At 35.1% G+C, this 27,417-nt stretch overlaps 1 protein-coding gene across 7 annotated transcripts in view; it reads right to left on the bottom strand.

The window, feature by feature from the left end:
- Positions 1-27,417, bottom strand: part of FER (FER tyrosine kinase) — a 478,023-nt gene that overhangs the window by 244,648 nt on the left and 205,958 nt on the right. For all 7 annotated transcript variants that reach the window (XM_060143370.1, XM_060143371.1, XM_060143367.1 and 4 more), the window contains one exon: positions 12,156-12,248. In XM_060143370.1, coding sequence (XP_059999353.1) covers positions 12,156-12,248 — 93 coding nt within the window. The remainder of the gene's footprint in view (positions 1-12,155; positions 12,249-27,417) is intronic.

Here is a 27,417-nt window from a genome sequence, read left to right as displayed (position 1 = left end):
TTTCTCTAGAAGGTGGGACAAAAAGGATCTTGCTGTGATTTATGTCATAGAGTGTTCTGCCTATGTTTTCCTCTAAGAGTTTGATAGTGTCTGGTCTTACATTTAGGTCTTTAATCCATTTTGAGTTTATTTTTGCGTATGGTGTTAGGGAGTGTTCTAATTTCATTCTTTTACATGTACCTGTCCATTTTTCCCAGCACCACTTATTGAAGAGGCTGTCTTTTCTCCACTGTATATTCTTGCCTCCTTTATCAAAGATAAGGCGACCATATGTGCATGGGTTTATCTCTGGGCTTACTATCCTGTTCCAATGATCTATATTTCTGTTTTTGTGCCAGTACCATACTGCCTTGATAACTGCAGCTTTGTAATATAGTCTGAAGTCAGGGAGCCTGATTCCTCCAGCTCCATTTTTCTTTCTCAAGATTGCTTTGGCTATTCAGGGTCTTTTGTGTTTCCATACAAATTGGGCAATTTTTTGTTCTAGTTCTGTGAAAAATGCCATTGGTACTTTGATAGGGATTGCATTGAATCTGTAGATTGCTTTGGGTAGTAGAGTCATTTTCACAATGTTGATTCTTCCAATCCAAGAGCATGGTATATCTCTCCATCTGTTTCTATCATCTTTAATTTCTTTCATCAGTGTCTTATAATTTTCTGCATACAGGTCTTTTGTCTCCTTAGGTAGGTTTATTCCTAGGTTTTTTATTCTTTTTGTTGCAATGGTGAATAGGAGTGTTTCCTTAATTTCTCTTTCAGATTTTTCATCATTATTGTATAGGAATGCAAGAGATTTCTGTGCATTAATTTTGTATCCTGCTACTTTACCAAATTCATTGATTAGCTCTAGTAGTTTTCTGGTTGCATCTTTAGGATTCTCTATGTATAGTATCATGTCATCAGCAAACAGTGATAGCTTTACTTCTTCTTTTCTGATGTGGATACCTTTTATTTCTCTTTCTTCTCTGATTGCTGTTACTAAAACGTCCAAAAGTCTGTTGAATACTGGGGCTGAGAGTGGGCAACCTTGTCTTGCTCCTGATATTAGTGGCAATGGTTTCACTTTTTCACCATTGAGAACGATGATGGCTGTGTATTTGTCATATATGGCCTTTATTATGTTGAAGTAAGTTCCCTCTATGCCTACTTTCTGGAGAGTTTTTATCATAAATGGCTGTTGAATTTTGTCGAAGGCTTTCTCTGCATCTATTAAGATGATCATATGTTTTTTCTCCTTCAATTTGTTAATATGGTGTATCACACTGATTGATTTGCATATATTGAAGAATCCTTGCATTCCTGGGATAAACCCCACTTGATCATGGTGTATGATCCTTTTACTGTGCTGTTGGATTCTCTTTGCTAGTATTTTGTTGAGGATTTTTGCATCTATGTTCAACAGTGATATTGGCCTGTAGTTTTCTTTCTTTGTGACACCTTTGTCTGGTTTTGGTATCAGGGTGATGGTGACCTCATAGAATGAGTTTGGGAGTGTTCCTCCCTCCGCTATATTTTGGAAGAGTTTGAGAAGGATAGGTGTTAGCTCTTCTCTAAATGTTTGATAGAATTCGCCTGTGAAGCCATCTGGTCCTGGGCTTTTGTTTATTAGAAGATTTTTAAGCACAGTCTCAATTTCAGTGCTTGTGATTGGTCTGTTTATATTTTCTTTTTCTTCCTGGTTCTGTCTTGGAAGGCTGTGTTCTTCTAATAATGTGTCCATTTCTTCCAGGTTGTCCATTTTATTGGCATATAGTTGCTTGTAGTAATCTCCCATGATCCTTTGTATTTCTGCAGTGTCAGTTGTTACTTCTCCTTTTTCATTTCTAATTCTACTGATTTGAGTCTTCTCCTTTTTTTCCTTCATGAGTCTGGCTAATGGATTATCAATTTTGTTCATCTTCTCAAACGACCAGCTTTTAGTTTTATTGATCTTTGCTATTGTTTCCTTCATTTCCTTTTCATTTACTTCTGATCTGATCTTTATGATTTCTTTCCTTCTGCTAACTTTGGAATTTTTTTGTTCTTCTTTCTCTAATTGCTTTAAGTGTAAGGTTAGGTTGTTTATTGGAGATGTTTCTCGTTTCTTGAGGTAGGGCTGTATTGCTATAAACTTCCCTCTTAGAATTGCTTTTGCTGTATCCCATAGGTTTTGGGTCATCATGTTTTCACTGTCATTTGTTTCTAGGTATTTTTTGATTTCCTCTTTGGTTTCTTCAGTGATCTCTTGGTTATTAAGTAGTATTTGTTTAGCCTCCATGTGTTTGTATTTTTTACAGATTTTTTTCCTGTAATCAATATCTAGTCTGATAGCGTTGTGGTTGGAAAAGATACTTCATATGATTACAATTTTCTCAAATTTACCAAGGCTTGATTTGTGACCCAAGATATGATCTATCCTGGAGAAAGTTCCATGAGCACTTGAGAAGAAAGTGTATTCTGTTGTTTTTGGATGGAATGTCCTATAAATGTCAATTAAGTCCATCTTGTCTAATGTGTCATTTAAAGCTTGCGTTTCCTTATTTATTTTCATTTTAGATAATCTGTACATTGGTGAAAGTGGGGTGTTAAAGTGCTCTACTACGATTATGTTACTGTGGTTTCCCCTTTTATGGCTGTTAGCATTTGCCTTATGTATTGAGGTGCTCCTATGTTGGGTGCATAAATATTTACAATTGTTATATCTTCTTCTTGGATTGATCCCTTGATTATTATGTAGTGTCTTTCTTTGTCTCTTCTAATAGTCTTTATTTTAAAATCTATTTTGTCTGATATGAGAATCACTACTCCAGCTTTCTTTTGATTTCCATTTGCATGGAATATCTTTTTCCAGCTCCTCACTTTCAGTCTGTATGTGTCACTAGGTCTAAAGTGGGTCTCCTGTAGACAGCATATATACAGGTCTTGTTTTTGTATCCATTCATCCAGTCTATGCCTTTTGGTTGGAGCACTTAATCCATTTACATTTCAGGTAATTATTGATATGTATGTTCCTATTAGTATTTTCTTAATTGTTTTGGGTTTGTTATTGTAGGTCTTTTCCTTCTCTTGTGTTTCCTGCCTAGAGAAGTTCCTTTAGCATTTGTTGTAAAGCTGGTTTGGTGGTGCTGAACTCTCTCAGCTTTTGCTTGTCTATAAAGGTTTTAATTTCCCCGTCAAATCTGAATGAGATCCTTGCTGGCTAGAGCAATCTTGATTGTAGGTTCTTCCGTTTCATCACTTTAAATATGTCCTGCCACTCGCTTCTGGCTTGCAGAGTTTCTGCTGAAAGATCAGCTGTTAACCTTATGGGGACTCCCTTATGTGTTATTTGTTGTTTTTCCCTTGCTGCTTTTAATATTTTTTCTTTGTATTTAATTTCTGATAGTTTGATTAATATGTGTCTTGGTGTGTTTCTCCTTGGATTTATCCTGTATGGGACTCTCTGTGCTTCCTGGACTTGATTAACTATTTCCTTTCCCATATTAGGGAAGTTTTCAACTATAATCTCTTCAAATATTTTCTCAATCCCTTTCTTTTCCTATTCTTTTTCTGGGACCCCTATAAATTCGAATGTTGGTGGGTTTAATGTTGTCCCAGAGGTCTCTGAGACTGTCCTCAATTCTTTTCATTCTTTTTTCTTTATTCTGCTATGCAGTAGTTATTTCCACTATTTTATCTCCCAAAAATTCTAGAGAATTTTTAATTTCATTTATTGTGTTGTTCATCATTGTTTGCTCTTTAGTTCTTATAGGTCCTTGTTGAACGTTTCTTGTATTTTCTCCATTCTATTTCCAAGATTTTGGATCATCTTTACTATCATTACTCTGAATTCTTTTTCAGGCAGACTGTCTATTCCTTCTTCATATTTTTGGGCTGGTGAGTTTTTACCTTGCTCCTTCATCAGCTGTGTGTTTCTCTGTCTTCTCATTTTGCTTAACTTACTGTGTTTGGGATCTCCTTTTTGCAGGCTGTAGGTTCGTACTTCCTGTTGTTTTTGCTGTTGGCCCCCAGCAGCTAAGTTTGGTTCAGTGGGTTGTGTAGGCTTCCTGGTGGAGGGGACTAGTGCCTGTGTTCTGGTGGATGAGGCTGGATCTTGTCTTTCTGGTGGGCAGGTCCGCATCCAGTGGTGTATTTTTGGGGTGTCTGTGACCTTACTATGATTTTAGGCAGCCTCTCTGCTAATGGATGGGGTTGTGCTCCTTTCTTGCTAGTTGTTTGGCATAGGGTGTCCAGCACTGTAGCTTGCTGGTCGTTGAGTGGAGCTGGGTCTTAGCGTTGAGATGGAGATCTCTGGGAGAGCTTTCGCCATCTGATATTACGTGGAGCTGGGAGGTCTCTGGTGGACCAATGTCCTGAACTTGGCTCTCCCACCTCAGAGGCACAGGCCTGACACCTGGCCAGAGCACAAAGATCCTGTCAGCCACACGGCTCAGAAGAAAAGAGAGAAAAAAAGAAAGGAAGAAAGAATAAAATAAAATATAGTTATTAAAATAGCAAATATTAAAAATAAAAAAATTAAAAAGTGATTCAAAAAAGAAGAAAAACAAAAAACTGACAGACAGAACCCTACGACAAATGGTAAAAGCAAAGCTATACAGACAACATCACACACAGAAGCATACACATACACACTCACAAAAAGAGAAAAAGGAAAAATATATATATATATTGTTGCTCCCAAAGTCCACCGCCTCAATTTTAGGCTGATTTCTTGTCCATTCAGGTATTCCACAGATGCAGGGTTCATCAAGTTGATTGTGGAGATTTATTCTGCTGCTCCTGAGCCTGCTGGGAGAGATTTCCCTTTCTCTTCTTTGTTTGCACAGCTCCTGGGGTTCAGCTTTGGATTTGGCCCCGCCTCTGTGTGTAGGTCGCCTAAGGGCATCTGTTCTTCGCTCAGTCAGGATGGGGTTAAAGCAGCAGCTGATTCAGGGGCTCTGGCTCAGTAAGGCCGGGAGGAGGGAGGGGTATGGAGTGCGGGGCAAGCCTGTGGCGGCAGAGGCCAGCGTAACGTTGCACCAGCCTGAGGCGCGCCGTATGTTCTCCCAGGGAAGTTGTCCCTGAATCACGGGACCCTGGCAGTGGCGGGCTGCACAGGCTCCCAGGAGGGGAGGTGTGGATAGTGATCTGTGCTTGCACACAGGCTTCTTGGTGGCTGCAGCAGCAGCCTTAGCATTTCATGCCCATCTCTGGGGTCCACACTGATAGCCACGGCTTGAGCCAGTCTCTGGAGCTCGTTTATGCTGTGCTCTGAATCCCCTCTCCTGAGCACCCAGAAACGATGGTCTCTTGCCTCTTCGGCAGCTCCGGACTTTTTCCCGGACTCCCTCCCAGCTAGTTGTGGCGCACTAGCCCCCTTCAGGCTGTGTTCACGCAGCCAACCCCAGTCCTCTCCCTGGGATCCGAGCTTCAGCTCCCAGCAACCCCCGGCCCCGGCGGGTGAGCAGACAAGCCTCTTGGGCTGGTGAGTGCTGGTCAGCACTGATCCTCTGTGCAGGAATCTCTCCCCTTTCCCCTCCACACCCCTGTTGCTGGCTCTCCTCCGTGGCTCCGAAGCTTCCCCCCTCCACCCACCACAGTCTCTGCCAATGAAGGGGCTTCCTAGTGTGTGGAAACTTTTTCTCCTTCACAGCTCCCTCCCAATTGGTGCAGGTCCCATCCATATTCTTTTGTCTTTGTTTCTTCTTTTTTCTTTTGCCCTACCCAGGTACCTAGGGTCTTTCTTGCCTTTTGGGACATCTGAGGTCTTCTGCTAGCGTTCAGTAGGTATTCTGTAGGAGTTGTTCCACATGTAGATGTATTTCTGATGTATTCCTGGGGAGGAAGGTGATCTCCGCGTCTTACTCTTTCGCCATCTTGAAGGTCTCCCCCCCAACTCCCGATTGCCTTTTTACGCACCTTCTCGGATCTCTAACAAGAGACACTATCTCTAGCAAGATATATTTTCTTAAAAGTCATTCATTTTTGGTCTCACACTTCTGCTTCCTCCACTACCTTCTGATTTCCCCTCACTTTGCTCTTTTTTTCCCCTGCTTTAGTTCCCTTACTCATCTTCTCTTTATTAGTAATCATTCTTTTTTCTTTATCTTTTTTATCCATTTACTTTTCCAATTGTGCTTGTGACTTTGATTCATTCTCCCTCATCCCATCATATCACTGCAATTTTTTCTACAGCTTTATTTTTTCTGTATCAAATATCCTTACCTTAATTTCATGCAATATTACATATAAAATGTGCCACAGTATCAACAATAACATTTTAGTCCATTAACTATTCAGTGCCAATGTTATACTACACATCTCAACTAAAACTATTACCAGATCATTCTAATGAGTCAGTATGAAATCATAGCTCAGTAAATTTAAACACTTATCATCAAGTTGGGATTTCGTATATAGAATATAGCATCATTCTGACATGATGTGGGTTATTTGTTTTAAGCATTTGAGCAAACACATAAAAGTACAGATTTACTCTCTATATAATGAAATTAAAGAAAATAAATCCTGATAAGCTCTTCTTGAAAAATTATGTATGATAATACTAGTGATTCAAAACTTGCAACTCTGAGAATAATATTTAGTTTTCCTAAACATGGCTAACTATATTGGAGAATTCAGTGTATTTATGTCAGGGATATGATGTAAGAAATTTAATTTTTATTTTCTGTTGTTTCTCATTTTTCTACATCTGAGTGTCTGGGCTAAATAAATAAATACTAAGACCTTCAGAATAAAGGAAGACAACCAAGGTTTAAAATACATAATATTTAAGCTGAACTTAACAACACGCCTTGTCAGAAGAAGTACAAGGTTGTTCTGCTAGACACAAAGGAAAACACTAAAAAAAATAAGCAATTTATTATGTTATGAATGAAAATAACTACATTGCCCTATGCCAATGGTGGAAGCCAAGTGTTACAATACCAACATGATAACTGACATACAACTTAAACACAGCTAAATGATAGTTTGCTAATTTTCTAAATAGAAGCAAATAAACAAATCTTATTTACTATATTATTATATATAATGGATGCACATCTTTATTTTTCAGTATTTTTATTTTCTAAATTCAAATGCAAAGTAATTCAAAAATTAAAATAAACTATATGTCAACAGAATCCAGAAAAATATTAATTTTAAAGAGACAAAAGAATAGTAATTCTTCTGACATCTAAAGAACAATTATCTGGAGCAAAATGTGCTTTATTCTGGTTTTAAAGAACATTTTTCAAAGAGTGCTACTATTATAAGGGTGTTCTGTACTCCACAGATCAGTGAACAGCTAGTACTCACAAGGGGCTGTAAGATGGAACAAACTGTTTGCTCAGCCACTTATAACAAAAATTCTGCAGTAAAGCAATGGCTCTGGAGAAAGGGCAGTATTCTTGACATGACTAGAACAGATCTCATCAAATATATTGTGGTTTGAAAGATTTTCAATGGAAATGGACCCTCTTGATTGCCAGTAGGCTTTCAGATTATACTATGAATCCTGTCTAACACCTCTGTCCTTGACTTCAGAAGCAGTCTAGGAGAAATAGTCCTCAATGCAAATTTATAACCTCCTGAAGCATGGAAAGATGCTGGCTGTGGAGCAGACCTCAATACGTGGAGGTACTATGGATAGGTTATTTAACTCTTTTAGTACAGTGGAAAAAAAAGAAAACATGCTTGGAGCTGACATCAGATACTGTATTCAGTTAAAGACAGATTCATCTAAAGCTAATTATCTAACATTCTTCCTTCTAGCGACACTGTTGATCAAAGTGTTCCATTAGACTGTCTTCACAGATAGCTCTACATTTTAGTCACACTGTAAAAAAATGGTAAAATAAGTAGCTATGATAAGTTCAATGGGAATATTATCATGATTAATTCATTTCCCTATGTATAATGCAATTAGTTGTTTTATTTTATCTAAAATTATGCTCTCTAGTTCCAATTTTTGTATGTTTATTTGAGTAAAGAAACAGTGATTTCATAGTTGCTGCTTTTTTAAGATTTTAAATTAAACATGCTTACACACAGAAAAAAAATGAATTTGGATGTCTACCTCACACCATACACAGCTATTAACTTGTAATGGATCAAAGACCTACATGTAAAAGCTAAAACTATAAAACTCTAGAAGGAAACACAGGTGAAAACTGGCATGACCTGCATTAGTCAATGGTTTTTTAGATACAACACCAAAAGCATGTGAAATGAAAGAAAATTAGATAAATTGGACTTTGGTAAAATTTAAAACTTTTGTGTGTCAAAGAACATTACCAAGAAAGTGAAAAGACAATTCACAAAATGAGAAAAATTTTTTTCAAATTATATATCTGAAAAGGGGCTTGTATCCTGAATATATAAAGAACTCATAACTCAACAATGAAAAATACCACCAATTAAAACGTGTGCAAAGGATATGAACAGTAATATCTCTGAAGAACATATGCAAGTGACCAATAATCACATTAAAAGATGCTCAACATCATTAGTCATCAGGAAAATGCAAATAAAACTACAATGAGATATCACTTCATATTTACTAGGATGCCTATAATTTTTAAAAAATGTAAAAATAACAAGCGTTGAGACTGTAGAGAAATTGGAAAACTCATGCATTATATACATTGCTGGTGGGAATGCAAAATGTTGCAACCACCGTGGAAAACAATTTGGCAGTTCCTCAAAAACTTAAACATAGAATTACCACACAACCCAGCAATTCCTCGGTATATAACTGAAAGAACTGAAAACATACATTCACTTAAAAACTTGCATGTGAATGTTCATTGCAGCATTATTCATAATAGCCAAAGGTGGAACAACCCAAATGTCCATCAGCTGATGAATGGATAAACAATATATGATAAATCCATACAAGGGATTATTCAGTCATAAAAAGGAATGAAGTATTGATACATGCTACAACATGGATGAACCTTGAAAACATTCCATTAAGTTGAAAGAAACTAGACAAAAAAGGTCACATATTGTGTGACTCTTTTTATGTGAAATGTCCAGAATAGGCAAATCCATAGGGATGAAAAATAGATGAGTGATTACCAGAAAATTGAAAGGGGAGGGAATTAAGACTAATTGCTAACAGAAATGCAGTTGCTTATTGCGGAGATTGAAAGGTTCAGGAATTCTATAGTGGTGATGGTTGCACAACATAATGAATATACTAAAACCACTGTGTGTACACTTGGAAATGCTGATTTTTGTGTTGCGTGAAGTATATCACAATAAAATAATTTAAATAGGTGTAAGTCTGCCATTTTGCAGGGTTTTTAAAAAATGTTTTTTATGAAGAAAAAAATCATTTATAGAAATTAAAAATTTTCCTTCCTCTATGTTACCTTTACCAAACTAGAATACTCCAAAAAATACTAAATTATGTCAGAAAAAAATTTTAAATTACAATTAAGGAGCCTCTAAATTTTATCCATCTTAGATTATCATACTTAATACCTGAAACCTTCACATTTGCAGTGACTTAAAACCTCAGTTAACCTCTGTAGTCGAGGGGAAAATCTTCTTCAAATAAATAGGATATCTAACACCTCACAGAAATAGTTCTGTACCTTTATTCATAGTGTACCACACATCATAAACTACAGACTATCTCAATCTTTTTAGTTCATGAAATTTCTGAATAAATCAGGCAATATCAAAGGGCACTTAACTGATGGAGATAATGATTGCCTTAATCATGAAGATAAAAATGTGATCAACTGGGGGAGGAAGTGACCGTTCCCTAGAATTCTCAATTAACAGAGGGAACATATTCTTAAATGAAATGGGCATTTCATAGCTTCAAGGATGTTAATAAATTTATTAAAAATGTATATCTGAATGAGGCACATGTTTTGTGGGAAAGGCACTTCATTTCAGGTAAAAGCAGTTTGTAAATATCAAATTTTAACCTATATCAATCACTGTTAATTTAGTAATTTTACTGAAGAATAAAGTAATTTTATTCTTCAGTAAAATTACTTAAGAATTTTATTAAGTAAAATTACTTACAATAATTTTACTTTTAAGTGGAGAAAACAATATGCAAATACTTTCAGATATTCAAAAAGTTATGGTTTATACCAATTATGAAGAAAGTGGAGAAAACAATATGCAAATGCTTTCAGATATTCAAAAAGTTATGGTTTATACCAATTAATTATGAAGACTGTACATACTATACCTGACACACTTTTAGGAGTGCCAACCCTATACAACTTCATCTTAATGAACAAATAGGATTTTTTTAATTTTAGATGTAAATTAGTGTGTCTTGAAAGAAAAAACCTCTCTCGTCCTCAGATCAATGCTGATTTATCAAAACTGCCTCTGTCTAGAGCCAAAAGCTGAACTTCCATAACAATGAACTTCAAAGTAATGTAGGGAAAAAAACAAACATGGGAAATGGTACCCCATTCCCATAGAATTCTTATTTTTCTGTCATTAGCTAAACTTTTTAAGCTCTAAATTCCACTCTCCTACATTTCCATCTAAAAATAAAACTAAAGGAAACCTTGAGTTTATAATGAGCCTTGGCTCTCAAGTATTTCAGACATTTTACTCAAGTCAAGCTTGATCTCTAACAGCACACAGGAAGAAAAAATGGTGGGGGACACCTTTCACAAATCAGCTATTAGGTGCTGGCACAAAGACCTCTGACCTAAGTGAAATAAAGGTGAGTTAATTACAACTTAATTATGTCCTGTGTTTCACTGACTCATTTTAATGTTAAATAATTTTATAAACGGTTCACTGAGGTATTTGAACATTTCTTCTCAAGAACTACATTTGTTTTTCTTTTTTAAAAAACTTTTTAAATATTTCCTTTTTTAGACCTGTTTTTCTTTTTTCTTCTAATAAAAGTTATCAAAAGACTCTCTTCATAGAGTCTCTGAAACTTCTTATAAACTCTTAATCAAGTCTCCTATACTTTATTTTTACTGTCAAATCATAACAAAACAAGTCCTATGAACTAGTATTTATCTGTAAAGTTGTAAATTTAAGAAAACAAAAGTAGGAGATAAGATTTGAAAGAGACTTACTCTATCATGTAGCTCTTGCCCATAATTATTTTTATTTTCACTTGCTATTTAATGCCATATGAGATGGTCTGCATTAGTTCTACTCCCATAGAACACTTCAGCATATTGGAAGTGACAATGGCAGCATCAAAGGTTAAAATCTATCTCTTTTACACAAAAATATAATTTCCTGCTTTTTTGTTAATTAAAATACTTGACGCTTTGCCACAATTGTACATAAAAGATTGTTGCCTGAGTGGAATAAATATGGGAACATGTGTTTTATATTAAAAAGGAATTAGAGCAAATAAATCCAAAATGTGAATGGACATTTAACTAATCTAAGCTTAGGAAACACTTTTTTTTTCTAAATAAGAGGAGGTCACATTGTCTTAGCTGAACTTTTAAAGAATAAGAAATGATATTAAGATATTATTCTGTAGAAACTTCACAAGATGGGGGGAAAAGCATGTAATTAATTTGTATTGAATATTGTTTTAACCATCATTCAATAAAATACTATTATAAAGCTCTACTGTGAATGAGGCATGGCTAGAATAAAAAGTTTGATAATTTAGTTTTATAGGTCATGAAGTAAGAAAAATACTTTATAATTTTATATATAAATGAGATAAGAATATTTTTTATCTTGCTTGCCTATAGCTGCTATTACTAGGGATAATTAATATTCTATGCATTACTGCGATGTGCCTAGCCCAAATTTCAAACGGACTTCAATTATCTAATTAAAATGTTCTTAAAGATATGAACACACATATAAACTGATACATTTTAAAAATACATATACAATAATCCCTATTATAAAAACATGTTTTACTGTAAAAGAAACTTGTTTATATTTTTCTTCTAATAAAGCCCCAAAGTACATAAAATACTCCCTGTAACTACTTATATGTAGTACAGAAAATCTACAATACAAGTTTCTTTCCTGCCTACATCACTGTTACTAGGGGTTTTAATATACACATATATACACAGACTCATATGCCCACAAAAAGTTAAATTGTGTACTTACCTTTCCATTCATAAATACAAGTTTACATATTATATTCATTGGTATATCAGAAAGAAGGTAGACAATGACTATTTTCAGTAGCATAGAGAGTTCATCCTACTTACTGTTGAAGAGCCCAGTGCAGACTTTGGAGACCTAATGATTCCAGCAATTGAATGACGAATAGACTCAAATTTGGACAGCCTCTCCTTCCTTTCCTGGAGAGATTAAGAAAGAAGCCTTCAGCAGTAGTAAACTATCTAGTATATACACAGTTATGCTGGGTATTTTGGTATTTATCCACAGCTTATGTCCATCCACTCTGTCTTCCAAGTAAATAAAATGTAAGCTTCCTAACATTAAGAATGAAAAATAACCAAACGCATATAAACTCTATAGCATTTTATTTTCCTGGTCCCTCAATAAATGTCATGATTTGGGGAAAAATAAGAAAGAAATAGAAATTCATGAGATGAGAGAAAACAAGAAATGCTAAGGAAACACAGAGAAAACCAAATATTAGCGCTCAGAGGAAAAAAAAAAAGACACAGCTAGAAGGAACCAGTCTAACAGAAAATTTCAGATAGTACTGTAGTTGTGACATATTATTCATAAATTTAATTACAAAGCAACTGCTGTATATGCCTTACTCCCCACTCTTCCATTCTCCACATCTTGGCTATACCTTTTTAACAGTTTTGGCCTTCCCAAATGTTTTTATTTCAGAAGATTTCTCAAGCACTAGAAATAGATTTAAAAAAAAATCCCAAACACCCCAGCTCTTCCAAATGACAGTCTATTTAGATGCCACGGTAATTAAAAATGAACAACTTTAACCAAAAAGCACACAACAGTTCTCAAAGCAAGGCTCTTAAAGGAGGCACTAAGGTAGAAACAATAAGGTTATTGATGTCAGAAGGGAAAAAGGGTATAAGTCTGGGCAAATCACTTAACTATTGTGGCTCTTAAGTTTCCATATCAGTAAATAGGAGGACACTGGACTATATAAAAATCTTCATCTCAAAAAATTTGTGACCATTGTTCAACTCCCCAATCATTTGTATTGCATTGATTATTGATGAAACTTTCATAGAAGAGCTCCACTGCATCAGGCTGGCAACCAGAGTTACTCCCCTTAGGACAATTAGTTATATCCTGCCTGAGGGTACCCTCAGAACTTGTTCCCCAATGGAAGGATGAACTACGGAGAGTGAAAGGTAACAATGGAACACTTTTTTGTTAATAATAGCTTGTTGAAGCAATAACCATATATTATTTCTTACAGACTTCTGTAAATAAACTCAATCTAATAACATTATTAGAAGGAAGAATGAAAGTGATTATTTGGCCCTGTAGGAACAGTCAGATACTTATTTAAGTCAGTAGGCAATAAGATTCAAGAAAAAGATAACATTCATGCTCAAACTCCAGGCTGAGGGCCAAATATCTCTGGGACTACTTATGCAAAGCAGCCATGAAATTTGGAGGGATTTTGCGAGAAATAACTACAGGGAAATTATAACGCTAGAGAAGATTGTCTCCTGAAAAAAATTCTCAACTGTTGATAACTCTATAATATAAATGAAATACTTCAAATATCAATATGTCCTTCATAAAAGGAATGCATTTATAAATAAACAAATAACTTAGTCTTTTGCAGATATTGATTTGCTGGAGAGAATGAAGGATACACAGTTTCTATTCCCATCCCATCACGGTATACAATTTAAGTATAAAACAGTTTCTAATTGATTTATTTTAGCAATTGGGTTCTGACTGAAGAGAAACCATTTTAGAAGTATTCACTGTCTAGTAACCTAGTTTGTCATGCTGTCTTTTTTTCTTTGATGCTTGCATATTAAGAACATTTATTAAAAGAAAGCCCCCTTGCTAAGTCAAGCATTTTCATATTTTGAAATAATGAAATTGGAAACTAAATGTGCAAAAGGAACATTTGAATGATTAAGATTTTGTCTTAAAATAATGATGCTAAGGAAATTTATAGTAAAACAGAATGGAGTTCAACGAAACCTAGGTTGTAAAGCTTTCTGTCATTCTTCCTGCTTTCTTGACTCTGTATCTTCTTAAATGATTTCTCCAGGGACATAAATCCCAAGCCTCAGGCTATAATCAGCTCCCTCCCTGTTCAATATAGAAATATAATTCATGTTCCATGGAGATTTTCTCAAATGTATGAGCAAAAATGTATTATAATTCTTTTAATAAAGTATCCAGTAGTGCAAGATGTACACCAAACAGTTTCCTTTTGAGCACCTCACTGACTCAACAATTTAAGTACTAATAGATTTTGCTCAGTAAGCAACTGTGCATTTCAATTTTTTAAAACTTACAGTACTATGAGTTAAATTATCAAGACATCTTAACTGAAATTCTGCTTTTAAAACAATTAAGGGATATAATAATAGGGCAGTACATTTATCTTCTTTGCTTAAACTAATAAATTATTAAACAAAGAATACATTACGATGAGAATGAAAGTATTTCATTAGAGGTCCCTATGTCTAGTAATCAAGGCACTTTACCAATTTCAGCCACACCCTCACGAAGCTCATTATTCTATTTAACAAATTATTCATTATTCATCATTATTATTCATTATTCCCAAGCTCATTATTCTATTTAATAAATTATTTTGAACAGATCAAAATAATCCCTTTGCCATTACCTGTGTAAGCTGAACATATCTTTCTCACAGCAGCTTCCTTATCTCTCCTCCCTCTTCCCTCTCTGCCTCCCATTTTCCCTTCTTTTCTCCTCCCTCTCTCCTTTACCATAATGAATGCTTATAATATTAGCTATTATTATTATTTGGGTTTTACTAATATTGACAAGGACATTTGGGCTGCTTCCATCTTTTGGCTATTGTGAATAGTGCTGCTATGAACATTCGTACACATGTACTTGGGTATCTGTTTTCAACTCTTTCAGGGATTTATCTAGGAGTGGAATTGCTTGGTCATATGGTAATTCTACGTTTACCTTTTTGAGGAACAGCCAAACTTCTTTCACAGTGGCTGCACCACTTTACGTTCCCACCAGCAACGGATGTGCCTTCTAACTTCTCCACATCCTCACCAACACTTATTATTTCTGTTTTTCTGATTATCATCATCCCAGTGGTTGTAAAGTGCTGCTTGCCTTTATTTTTTTAAGGATATTTTCACAGGATATAGAATTAAAAGTCGATGGCTTTTTTTTTTCTTCTAGCACTTTGTCTTCTGGTCTTCATTGTTTCTGGTATGAAGTCAGCTAGAATTCATGTCATTACTCCCCTATACATAATGTTTCTTTTTTCTCTCACTGCTTTTATAATCAACTAGGAAATAAGTACATGTAATTTTTTTTTCTTTTAATTATCCTGCTTGGGATCTGTTAAATTTCCTGGACCTGTGGGTTGAAAATGTTGGAAAACACTTAACCATTGTCTCTTCAAATATGTTTCTACTCCCACCTCCCTCTCTCCTTTCTTCCCTAGATTCTAATTACATGTATGTTAGCCCTTTTGATATTACCCCATGATCTCAAACAGTCTATTACCTATTTTTCTCTTTTTGCTTCTTTGTGAATACTTTCTGTCAACCTGTCTTCAAAGCTCACTACAATTTTCCTCGCTGTGTCCAGTCTACTGACAAGTCCATCTAATGAATTGCTCAGCACTGATACTATATTTTTCGTTCTAGAATTTCTATTTTTTATAGCATCCACATTGCTGCTGAACTTCTCCATCTTTTCATATACATTGTCTATCTTTTCTATTAGATCCCTTAGTATTTTTGTAAAAGCTACTTTAAAGACATTGATAATTCCAATACCTGGGCCATCTCTGAGTCTGCTTATTTTCTTAGCTGTGGGTCACATTTCTTACTTTTTAGTGGACCATATAATCTTTGATTGTGTGCCAGATGGTTTGTATAAAAAAACAGTAGAATCTGAATTCAATAATATTTACCTCAAGAAAGAGGCACACATACTCCTTTTTTCTGTCAGGCTGCTAGAATTGGGGCTGTAGTTAATAAGTTGGGCCTTGCCTCTGCTGCTGCTCTGGTGTGAATTAGTTCACCACCAGCTTCAAATATTTGGGGCTAGATCAAGAGTTTTTCTTCAGCTACGAGTGGAATCTGAGCCCTGGCAAGATTCCAGCACCCTCTTTTTTGGGAGGGGTGTGGGATAGGTGGGCACTAGGGAGTTCTCTTTACTCTCCAGGCTCACCCACTACTTTATATATCTAAGATAACTTTCTACCCTAAGATAACTTTCTACCCTCCTTCCTAGCCTTTGGAAAGCCATTGCCCTGTACTCTGTGAAGACCCAGAATTCCCTGAAGAGAATCAACTTGGGAGGGATTTCGTATTTTCTTCTGTTGGTGAAAATCCAGAGTGCTCAGTCCTCCTGTCCAAAAGCCTCAAACACCACCCACCCCCCAACAACAGTGTACCACCTTTTTGGTGCAGGGAGAACTTCATTTGGAGTATCTTTCTCAAGTCTCCTTCTCTGATTCTCTGCTCCACTTGGTGAAGACCCTTGAGTAAATGCTGGTGAGTGGATGCTGCCTCACTCTGTGGGGAGGGCTCCTCCAGATTCTAATCTGTCACACCAGCCTACACACTGTTCTTTCAAGCTTGTTAAAAGCTTGTTGAGTTGACATCTTATTCCCTTCGATGGAAGTTTCCTCTTATCACACAGTTCCACCAAGGATGGAAGTAGTCACAGGTTTTTTGTTTGTTTGTTTTTTGGTTTTGTTTTTGTTATAAAAGGCTTGCCACTTTCTGGACTTTGGTTCATTTAGGTTTCTTTCTGTCCTCAGATCCCTGATGAGTATTTTTTTTAACCATTATTTTGTACTTTATCCTCCTTATTTTGGTTATGAGGTAAGAATGAACATCTCTTATGACTTTCTATATTCAAACAGGATGCAGCACTCATATGTATTTTATTAAGACAAGTAACCTACCCGTCATAATTTTATTTACCTTTATTCACAAACCAAGAAAATAAAAGACACAATTTAAGGGTCTTCAGTATGACAAAGAAGCCATTAATTTATCAAAAGTTACAGACTTGAATTTAACTACCATTTTCTAAAGCAGTCAATTATCACAACAGGCCTTTAAAGACTATGTTCCTCAGAAGATTATTTAAAGGGTTAAACTCTAGACATCACAAAAATTTTTCTTGTTATTCTGTTTTGGTTTTCTTGTTTTTTGGTTTTTTGTTTGTTTTCTTTTGTTGATTGCTCTTGGGGGGTAGGGGAGATGAAGTTTATTGGTTTTATATTTTCTGCAGAGGACCTCACAAGGACACCATAAAGACTACTATGTACATATTTCATTTCTGTAAAGATTTTAAGTTTCCAACTTTATCTAAGAAGTTTCATGAATGGTTTTACTGTTTGATATTTTCATACTGCACATGTATCAATAATCCTCTTATCTGTTCAGAGCTCCTTTTGTTACTGGAACTAATAACTGAGAACATTTCAAGTTTCAAGGCCTCAGTCAAGACTTTATTAGAATGGAATCAGCAACTGCAGGACCCAAAAGAAAATCATGACTTAAGTAACAAAAAAGAATAAATTTTAAAGAAAGGAATGTGGCGCTTATAATGTTGCGTTTCCATTATCAGCAAATAAAATCCAACTGGGAAACCTGTTTTAGAAAGAAGTCAGTTATGTTCTAAGCATTTGTCTCACCCTCAACCCCTTTCTAAGAGAAACTTCCACACTATGGGATTGCTGGTACCACCTGCCTGAGAATGAAGTTAATAGATAAAAGTTGAGAAATGAAGACAGACAAATTCTTGATGACATGGTTTGAATTTCCGGATATATCCAGTTATGTGAGTGGATAAACTCTCTTTTTTGCTTTAACTAATCTGCCTTATTTGACTGCTACATAGAATGAATACAGCAGGCCTTCCTAGAATATCCATGAGTAACTGAAGATTTCTAATAAACGATTACAAATATCACAATTGTCACTAACAAAATAATGCACTAATATTTTTAATGTTTTGGACACATATTTACTTTCAACAGGAGAATAAATATTTTAATATTGAAATACATTAACATAAATGTAAAAATTATTTGCAAAATAAACACTTACTATGCTGTGATGATTACTCTTACTTATTCCCATTACTTAACAGTTTCAGCACATGACACACAAAATAACTGCTCAACATGTTGGTGAAAACCCTAGTTTAGATGGTTATTAATAGATGTTATATTACAAAAGGTTCAGTAATTCCACAGATTTTGGAAATGCTCAGTTAAACAAATTTAAACAGATTTCTTAAATGCAACATGTCTCAGAGCCTCAATAATGCGTTAGTACATGCACTCTTTTTTTGGAAGAAATATTATTCTGCAAAATTCACTTCAAGAAATGCTGTCATGAGGCTTTCATTATGAGGCAGTAGGAGGGAAAACATTCTCCTCCACTTTACATCAGTCATGGCTTTTTCTTGGACATTATCTTCACATGTAACAGCTCCAAATTAACTAATTCCAGCTCCCCTCTTTCTGGCCACAAGCACCTACCCCATTGGTTTGCTTTCACCAGTTCCACTGTAACCATTTTCCAACATCACTGAAACCCTAAGGCTCTGAGTCTCCTAATCTCTCCCAATCAATCACCTGCTCATTTCTTCTCTTCTTTTTCTAACTGAGATGCCATGACACATCATTTCACTGACACTTTTGCCAATATTCTAAATTCCCTTGCTCTCCTGTCTCTTTGTTGTCCCCAGGCAGCAAACCCTAATGGTGGATCGATTCAACTTTCTGCATTCAGCAACTCACCACTGCTGGGGAGAATCACATGATTATTACTTCAAAAGAGCCCTAAATATCTGACATACTATGAAAATTCTCTGGCCAACTCACTTCTTAACTCTCCCACTGCCATTGTCAACCATTTCAAACCTTTCTTACTTTTCTCGTGTCTAAAACCACCTTGTTCTACCCTCTACAGCTTCTTTAGAAGGAAGCTACAAGCCAGCAACTCCTTCAACTTCCCTTTTCAAATCTACAAATCCATTCCTTCTCTTCCCATGGAAACACGAAGCTGTCTCTCTCCCACCAAGGGTGACCACTCTACTTGTACCTCATCCCTTCCTGTCCTCCCAAGGACTTTACACCTTAAAAAAAACCTAATAGATTTCTCTTTGATGTACTGTCCCATCAGCTTTTATATTTAAGTTGCTCTCATAGGAAAACAAGTAAGAGAAAGGAGGTGGGAGAGAGAAATGAAGAGAAGAAAGGATGAACCTTTCCCTTTACCACACATCCTGCTCCAGCTACTGCTTGCTCTTTACAAAAAAAAAAAAAAAAATCCCTAAAAGAGTTATCTATGTAAGCTAGAAATCTCAGGACCAAGTCTCTATTCCTATACAATAGGCACTAATCTGTTTAAATTAATAAAGCATCCATTGCATATACTGGTATTTTCATAAATTCATTCACTATTTCATCATTAGGCAATAAGCAGAGCAGAATCAATAAGTGATGAAGAGCATACTGGCCTAGAACAGTCAATATGTAACTCCAAATATCATACTTACTATCAGGAAGAACTCTGATTAGGTGTCATCGTCCAAACTACAATTTTTCAGCTGAAAATTTAGAGTGGGTATTCATCAAGTAACCATATCAATGGTTTCACAAAATTATTAAAGGTACAATAATAGTACAATAATTCTAAATATTTAAAATTGTATTTTTTATTAAGCAAAATTATTACATGGGAGAAAAAGTTTAGAGATAATGAGAATTTGAAAATTCCCTAAATCCCCTTGTTCCTACTGAGTTCTCCAGAGATTTTATAACTAGCGTTGTCTATCTCTGTCCTTATAGAGGAAACCTTAATTTATACCTATTGTAAATGCACATAGAAAATATAACAACAAAGAAAGTATAGCCCAGAAACACTAATCATATTTTCATCCATCAGTTTGAGGTAAAAACTCTGTATAGCTCTCTGAGTACAGAGATGACTGAACCTCAAAATAACGCCTTTCCGGGAAGGTTTCCTGTAGTTATCTCACTCAGAGCAAAATTTCATGAAGATTCTAATAAAAGTACCTGAAAGGTTCTAAATGGTGTTTAAATTTTTATTCCTGATGAATTTTTTACCCCACAACATTCTTTTTGGCTTTGATTATATACTTTCTATTTCAATATATAACTAGAGTTAAGAAGTGATTTGTTCAATTGGAGTGGCAGCCCTAAAAATTGAGAGGCTATATTTTATTAAAATAATGGTCAAAGGGAATGTCAAATGTCTTGACTAAGCTTCCCTAGGTTTGCCTGACCTACACATTTTAGAAAGCACAGCTTTTAAAGGCACCAAGATTGTTCTTCACTGTCTTCATTCCTTAGGCAAGCTAACTCTCCTGTTTCAAGATACACATTGGAAATATTTTCTCCTTGCCAAGCATTAACTTCCTACCTTACAAGTGGCTGCAATGTGTTTTATCTGAGATTCAGAAAAGTTTATACAGAAGAAAATTTTCTTATAAAGGGGAAGGAAAGCTGATACAAATATTTGTAATGTCTGGTAGCAATCAGATGGAGTCACAACTTCTCAGGATGGGTAAGGAAAAGAGGAAGTGGTTTACAGCCAATCTAGGTCTATTTAACACAAATAGCTATGCTCAAAGGTACATAGCAAGCTCAGCAGTTATTTTGTTTTGTTCTGTTTTTACATATCCAAGAGAATTAGAATACTACTATATAGGTGTAGGGCATTTGACTCTAATCATACTTTCATGGCCTTAGACACAGCAAAAATTTTTCCAGAGCCTCAAAAGACTATTTAGCCATATTCAGAGATTCTCAGAAGACAAAATTCTCAGAAGACAAAAAATGAAAGCATTTCACCCCCACCCCCGCTTAAGTCATGATAAGCTCACAATTCACATTTAAAATTCGAAGAGCATAAAGAACTTTATATCTAATGGATATGAAGCTGAAAGAAGACAGGCATTATACTGAAGATTAGAAAAAGTAAGACAAAAATATCAATGATTTCCTTGGCCATAGAAGTCATTGAAATTATACGATTAGTCTGTAATATTTCTAATTCAGAATACCTTTGCATAGCTATACTTTATTCCAAGTAAAAACCTAATCTTTTATCGGTACTACTCAAATTGTAGTATAATATCTATGGAACTGGCTGACAGATACATAATATTTTCAGTTGAAATAATACCAGGAGAAACAGCAATTCAATAAAGGATGAATCTTAATTAAACAATAATCCTCTTTATCAAAGGATAAAGAAAAAAGATTATCTCACCAAAAAAAATTTTTTTTTGATCTTAAAAAGGAGTCTGGAATTTTCCTCTCATTAAAAAATAAAACAAACAAACAAACAAACAAAAAAACTACCAGATACAATATGAAAGCATTATCATAAGTACCTTAGCCTACTTTCTTTCTGCTTCATGTGATAAAATAAAGCAGATGAGTTAATGGAGGAAGATTATACAAGAACAGCAGATAATTAGGAAGTACTCTATCAATGGATGAAAGACCACTGACACCCACAATGATCAATCTCAACATTGGGATAGAGGTCCAACTAAAATATACTTTATTTTCCACAGATCATTATCCTAACTTTTCCTTCCCTCTGAAACTTAGCCACCTGAAAATGCTGATAGAAAAAAAAAAAAAAATCAACTATATAACTGTCTCTGCTTATTCCTTGTTATCCACTTGCTTCTCGTGTCACTGAAATTTTAATTTGCTCTCCCACATGATCTCAATGTTGCCAAACCCATTGGGTACTTTATTTGACTTTCCACAGAACGTTTCCCTGTTGACGACTCCCCTCTTTTCCCTAGGCTTCAGTAACATCACTGCCTCTTGGTTTTCCTCCTATCTGTCTGGTTGTTCCACTTCATTCTCCCTTACAACATCCTTTTTCTTTGCCTGCCCCTTAAATGTCAGGCACCCAACATTACCATCCTTGGCCCTCCTCTCTTGCCCCCCCCAAAATCAAACACATTTATCTCTATCACTTCAATTATCATCTGCATGCTGATGATGCCCAAAAGCTACATCTGTAGGCCAGACCTCCAACTAGAACTCATTATCCTTCCCCCAGTTCAATCTGCTTCTATTCCTATGAGCCTTTCTTTCGTGGCTAGCGCCAACAACTACAGAATTCCGAAGGCAGAAATCTGGAGGTCAATCTTGGTATTCCTTCTCCCTCATATCCATATCCAATCAGTCACCAAATTCAAAAGTTTGTAAAATATCTCTAAAATCAGCCCCTTTCTTTCAGGACTCCCTGATGTGACTTCAGTTCAGGCACCAGCATTACTGCCCTCAATTGTTATTTGCTCCTGTTCTCTATAAAGCCCCCAGAGTGGCCTTTGTAAAAAGGTAAATCAGACCATTTCACTCTGCTGTTTACTATCTTGAATGGCTCCCCCACTAAGTTCACAATAAAATCCCAATTCACACAAAAAGTTTTTTCTATAATATAGCTCCTACATACTTATTCAATCCCATCTCTCTCTACTTAACTTTTCATACCTATAATATGGTCATATATAAATACTGAAGATTTAGAATGCACCATATTTTCTTTTACTTAAGTGATACATGATGCTTCTTCCTTTTCCTGAAATACTATTCCAATATTTTTCTTTTTTTTTACCCTGTCCACCTCTTATTCCTTCTTCAGGCCCAAAGCAGACTTTTACCCCAAGATCTGGCACTCTAAATCAAGAGTATTCTTTTTATGTCCTCTGACAATACCCAAGCTTTACTCTCATCACATTCTTGTTATAATTATCTGTTAACTTCACTGTTATCTGTTAACTTCAAGGAACTGTGAGCTCCTTGCAGACAAGGACTTTATCTCATTCAGCTTTGTATACAAAGCTGAGACAGTGCGTGTGGCATACTGCACTCTCCAAAATGGCCTCAACAATATCTCCATCACACATGCCCTTCTTACCATAAAGACTCTGACTCTTCTTTCACTGAGAAGTGGGGCATATGTTCTCTCCACTTGATTTTGGGTGAGTATGTGACAATGGTGAAAGGGACATTACGTGACTTCTGAGGCTAGGTCATACAATCAGCTTCCTTCTGGTTTTCTTAGAACATATACTCTTGAACCTAGGCACCTCAAGCTGTAACAAACATCAAGCAACCCAGAGACAGATCTACAAGAAGATAAACAAGAGCTCAGTTGAACTTGCAGCCAGCAGCACCTAAACTGCAAGTCATGTGGGTGAACCACTTAGGAAGTGGATCCTAATGCCTCTAGCCCAACTGTTACAGTTTATGATGCGTGGAACAGAGATAAGCCTTCCCCACTGAACTCTTCCCAAACAGAGACTCATGAGCAAATGAATAATTGGTTGTTTTAAGCCTTTAAGTTTTGCAATGATCTGTTACATAGCAATAGATCATCAGAATAATGCCTGTCATAAAGTACACACACAGTGGAGTAGAGATATGCAAAACACGTACTAACACATATACATAAAGTTTGGTGAATCAATGAATACATTTTCCAAATCAATTTTACTTCATAAGTTAGATTTGGTGGACAGACGAGAGACTGTTGCCAAATATTTTAATTAGAATAGTTAAAGTATCTTACCTTTTTTATCATTACAAAAACTGATTCAGAAAATCAAACACAAGAAATATATAAATCAAGGTAAATGTCCTCGTAATCACACCCAGTTCAAGAAACTGAACTTTGCCAAATACTGCAGAAGGCCTCCAGGTGACAGACAGGTCCCAGTCACAACCACCTATATCCCTTCCTCCAAGGTTACCACTATCATGCCTTCCACAGTAAATCACTCACTTGCATTATTTTTAGTTTTTAGTGTGCATCCCTAGACACTATACTTTTAGTTTTGAACATTTTTAAAATTTTATTTAATGTATCTTTAAGCATCTTTTAATCAATAAGTTCCCTCTCCATCCCTATATTTTCCTTACAATTCAGCTGTTTAAAGACCCAGGCATTTTGGATGGACCTAGGGTCTGTCATACAGAGTGAAGTAAGTCAGAAAGAGAAAAACAAATATCGTATGCTAACATTTTATACATATATATATATATAGAGAGAGAGAGAGAGAGAGAATCTAAAAAAAATTGGTTCTGAAGAACCTAGGGGCAGGACAGGAATAAAGACGCAGACGTAGAGAATGGACTTGAGGACACGGGGGGGGAAGGGTAAGCTGAGACGAAGCTGGCATGGACATATATATACTACCAAATGTAAAATAGATAGCTAATGGGAAGCAGCCACATAACACAGGGAGATCAGCTCAGTGCTTTGTGATCACCTAGAGGGGTGGGATAGGGAGGGTGGGAGAGAGATGCAAGAGGGAGGGGATATGAGGATATATGTATACATATAGATGATTCACTGTTATACAGCAGCAACTAACACAACAATGTAAAGCAATTATACTCCAATAAAAATGTTAAAAAAAAAAAAAAAGACCCAGCCATTTGACTCAGAGTTTTCCACAGCGTGAATTTGATGATTTCATACTCACGGGGCAGTCCAACATGACCTCTGTCCTCTTTTCTACAAACTGGCAGCTAGGATCAGAGACTAGACAATGTCTGGTTCTCTCTTTTTGTGATGTTAGCTGCTACTGATGATCAATGTCTACATCCACTAAATCATGGGGTATTGTAAAATGGGGGTATTTCTTCAAATTCTATCATTTGTTTCCCATTTATTAGTTGGAATATTTCTATAAAAAGATGCTTTCCCTCATCAATTATTTGGTTAATCAGCAATTATCTGGTAATACAGTTCATATAGGAAAGGCAGGATAATGTTTAACTGTTTTATATGGATACATTTTTTAAATTCAAAGTCTTTGAAACAAGAATTACAAACAAATCAAGATAAGTTTAAATATACTCATTAATGGAATAATAACAATGATGGTGGTGATTAAGGTAAATATAATCAAAGCGAATATATAACAAACTTTTTTAAAGGGCCCTACATATATTAACTCACATAATCCTCACAAACAACTTCATCAGACAAGTACTATTATTTTCTCTTTTTTAAAGATGAGGACACTGAAGCACAGTTAGTAAATGACTGAAACAAGATAGAGGCATGGGTAATGTCTTTATCAGCATTTAAAGGTGGTCCAGAAATAAACATACACATATTCTCAAGTTCACTGATGTATTTCTATGGAGTCTTATAGGGTTATCTCCATTTAGCACCATGATATTTGGCTATGTGACAAAGAGAAATGATTCCATAAAATACTTAGAAAGTGGATAATCAAGGGTTGACGCTACACTAAACCTAGCCCTACTTATCTATAACTCTTTTAAATTCTTTTCCTTGGTCATTTTCAACTTCCCATCTCTCTTTGGATGGGAAGTTTTAATTCAAGTAGATGTTTTAAGTTTTTTTCTTATCCCTAATTTGTCCAAATTCCTAATATGAAATTCAGTATACCAAAGTTCTTTTTCTGACTTAAGAAAATTCGTATTTACTTTTCTGGCTTAAAATAAGTTATTCCACCTTGGGCTTCAATTAAACTTATATTACAGTACCTAATGCATTGATATAAGCTAATAACTATGTTATTATAAAGATAAATTATAATTATTATTTTGCAAAGGTTAACATGAGAAATTGGCTCTAAAATCTTTCATTGCAATAAAGTTTTCTAAATGTCTGCTGAGATAGAAAGTTCCAAGATACTACATAAAGTAATAATCTCTGTATCAGAACAAGGTATTTTAACTGGGTCTCTACAATTTAATGTATATAGATATTTGCTCTACCATTTACTCATGTTTACTTGTAAAAATTATTCTTCAGAAGTCCATTTATTTGAATTACAAAAATACCATAATACTGGAAAAGATTTTAAAGAAAAATCAAGATACATAAATTAGATACTGGCTGGCATGTTATACATACTTCTCATTATTTTAAAGCTTTTACCCAAGAGTGAACAAGTAAAATGTATAACAGAAACTACATCAGCCAATGGATACTTAGCAGATCAATTCAACCAGCAAAGTACTCAAGCACACTGAATCATTTGACTGGTAAAGATTCTTGAAAAACTAAGTTTAAGTAAAACTGTATTTTTAAAGATTCAAATCTGCTAGAAATAACTTTGGTTATAGAGTTTATCCTTAAATTCTTATAACCTTAACAAAAAGCATCGTTACTTAGATAATATGGGGTGTAAAAAATTAAAAAGAACTCATTATTTTGAAATGCATGTTGAAGAGAGATAAAGAAATGAAACAAAGTAGGTTGCACAGATACAATGCTAATCATTTGGCCTAATACTAACCAGAATGCATAAGAGTATAAAGACAATGTTTTCTTAACCAGTTTTGCTTTTACATTAACGATACTTATATAAACCAGGACAGAAAAAAATGTACAAGTACATGGATTAAATCTCATGTGGCTAGTCTGGATGAGACCTATTACTGATACCATTTCATACTTCTCCCTTCAACAGGCATGTACCAGTTTATTAAAATTCATCTGACAGATAAATATAAGAATGTAATTTCACCAGAAATGCAACATGTAGTTCTCTTAAATAAGACATTTGGTACAGATTTAAATGAGAAATCTGTGTGGGATGGCTATTCGTGATTAGCTAACTGGACTATTCAAGTACAGTTATTACATTTACCAAATAATAATACATTTTCACTTGAGACTTAAACAATATTATCACTTTCTTCATACTAAGGGTAAATAAGTATACCAACGAAGAATGTCAATCTTCACAAATATAAATAATTAAATACAAGTCATCAAGATAAAAAAGGGATATTCTACTACATAGAATTAGCTCAAACATAGAGAAAGTATTCAATATACTTTTAGACATTGCATTATGAAGTTGCTATGATAGTCTATGAAAATTTACAAACTATTACTAATAGGCCTACAAATGTATTTTCATATACAATTCTCAATTATACAATTTCCTAAACATTCATTACCATTCCCTGACTACTGACAAATGTTTATTTTGGCATGTAATATTAAAAATAAATTTTTAAAAATCTGAAAACTATATTTAAAATCTGCCTTTTTGAAAAAGAAACTATATTACCTAAAAAGACATGCTTAATGTTTTTGCCATAAAAGCAATAAAAAGATTAAAATAACAAATTACCAGCAATATGATATTGGCTGGCACATTTTTTTCTCTAAAGGGTTGGACAGGAAATATTTTAGGCTCCTGGGTCACATGGTGTCTGTCACCCTACCCAACTAGGCTGAAGCCTGTGTTCCAATAAAACTTTATTATGGACACTGAAATCTGAATTTCATAAATTTTACATATCACAAAGTA

Source organism: Lagenorhynchus albirostris, chromosome 3 (genome assembly GCF_949774975.1).
Source record: "Lagenorhynchus albirostris chromosome 3, mLagAlb1.1, whole genome shotgun sequence".
NCBI lineage: Eukaryota > Metazoa > Chordata > Mammalia > Artiodactyla > Delphinidae > Lagenorhynchus > Lagenorhynchus albirostris.
Note: the sequence above shows the minus strand (reverse complement) of the source record. Positions and strands in the feature narration are given on the sequence as shown.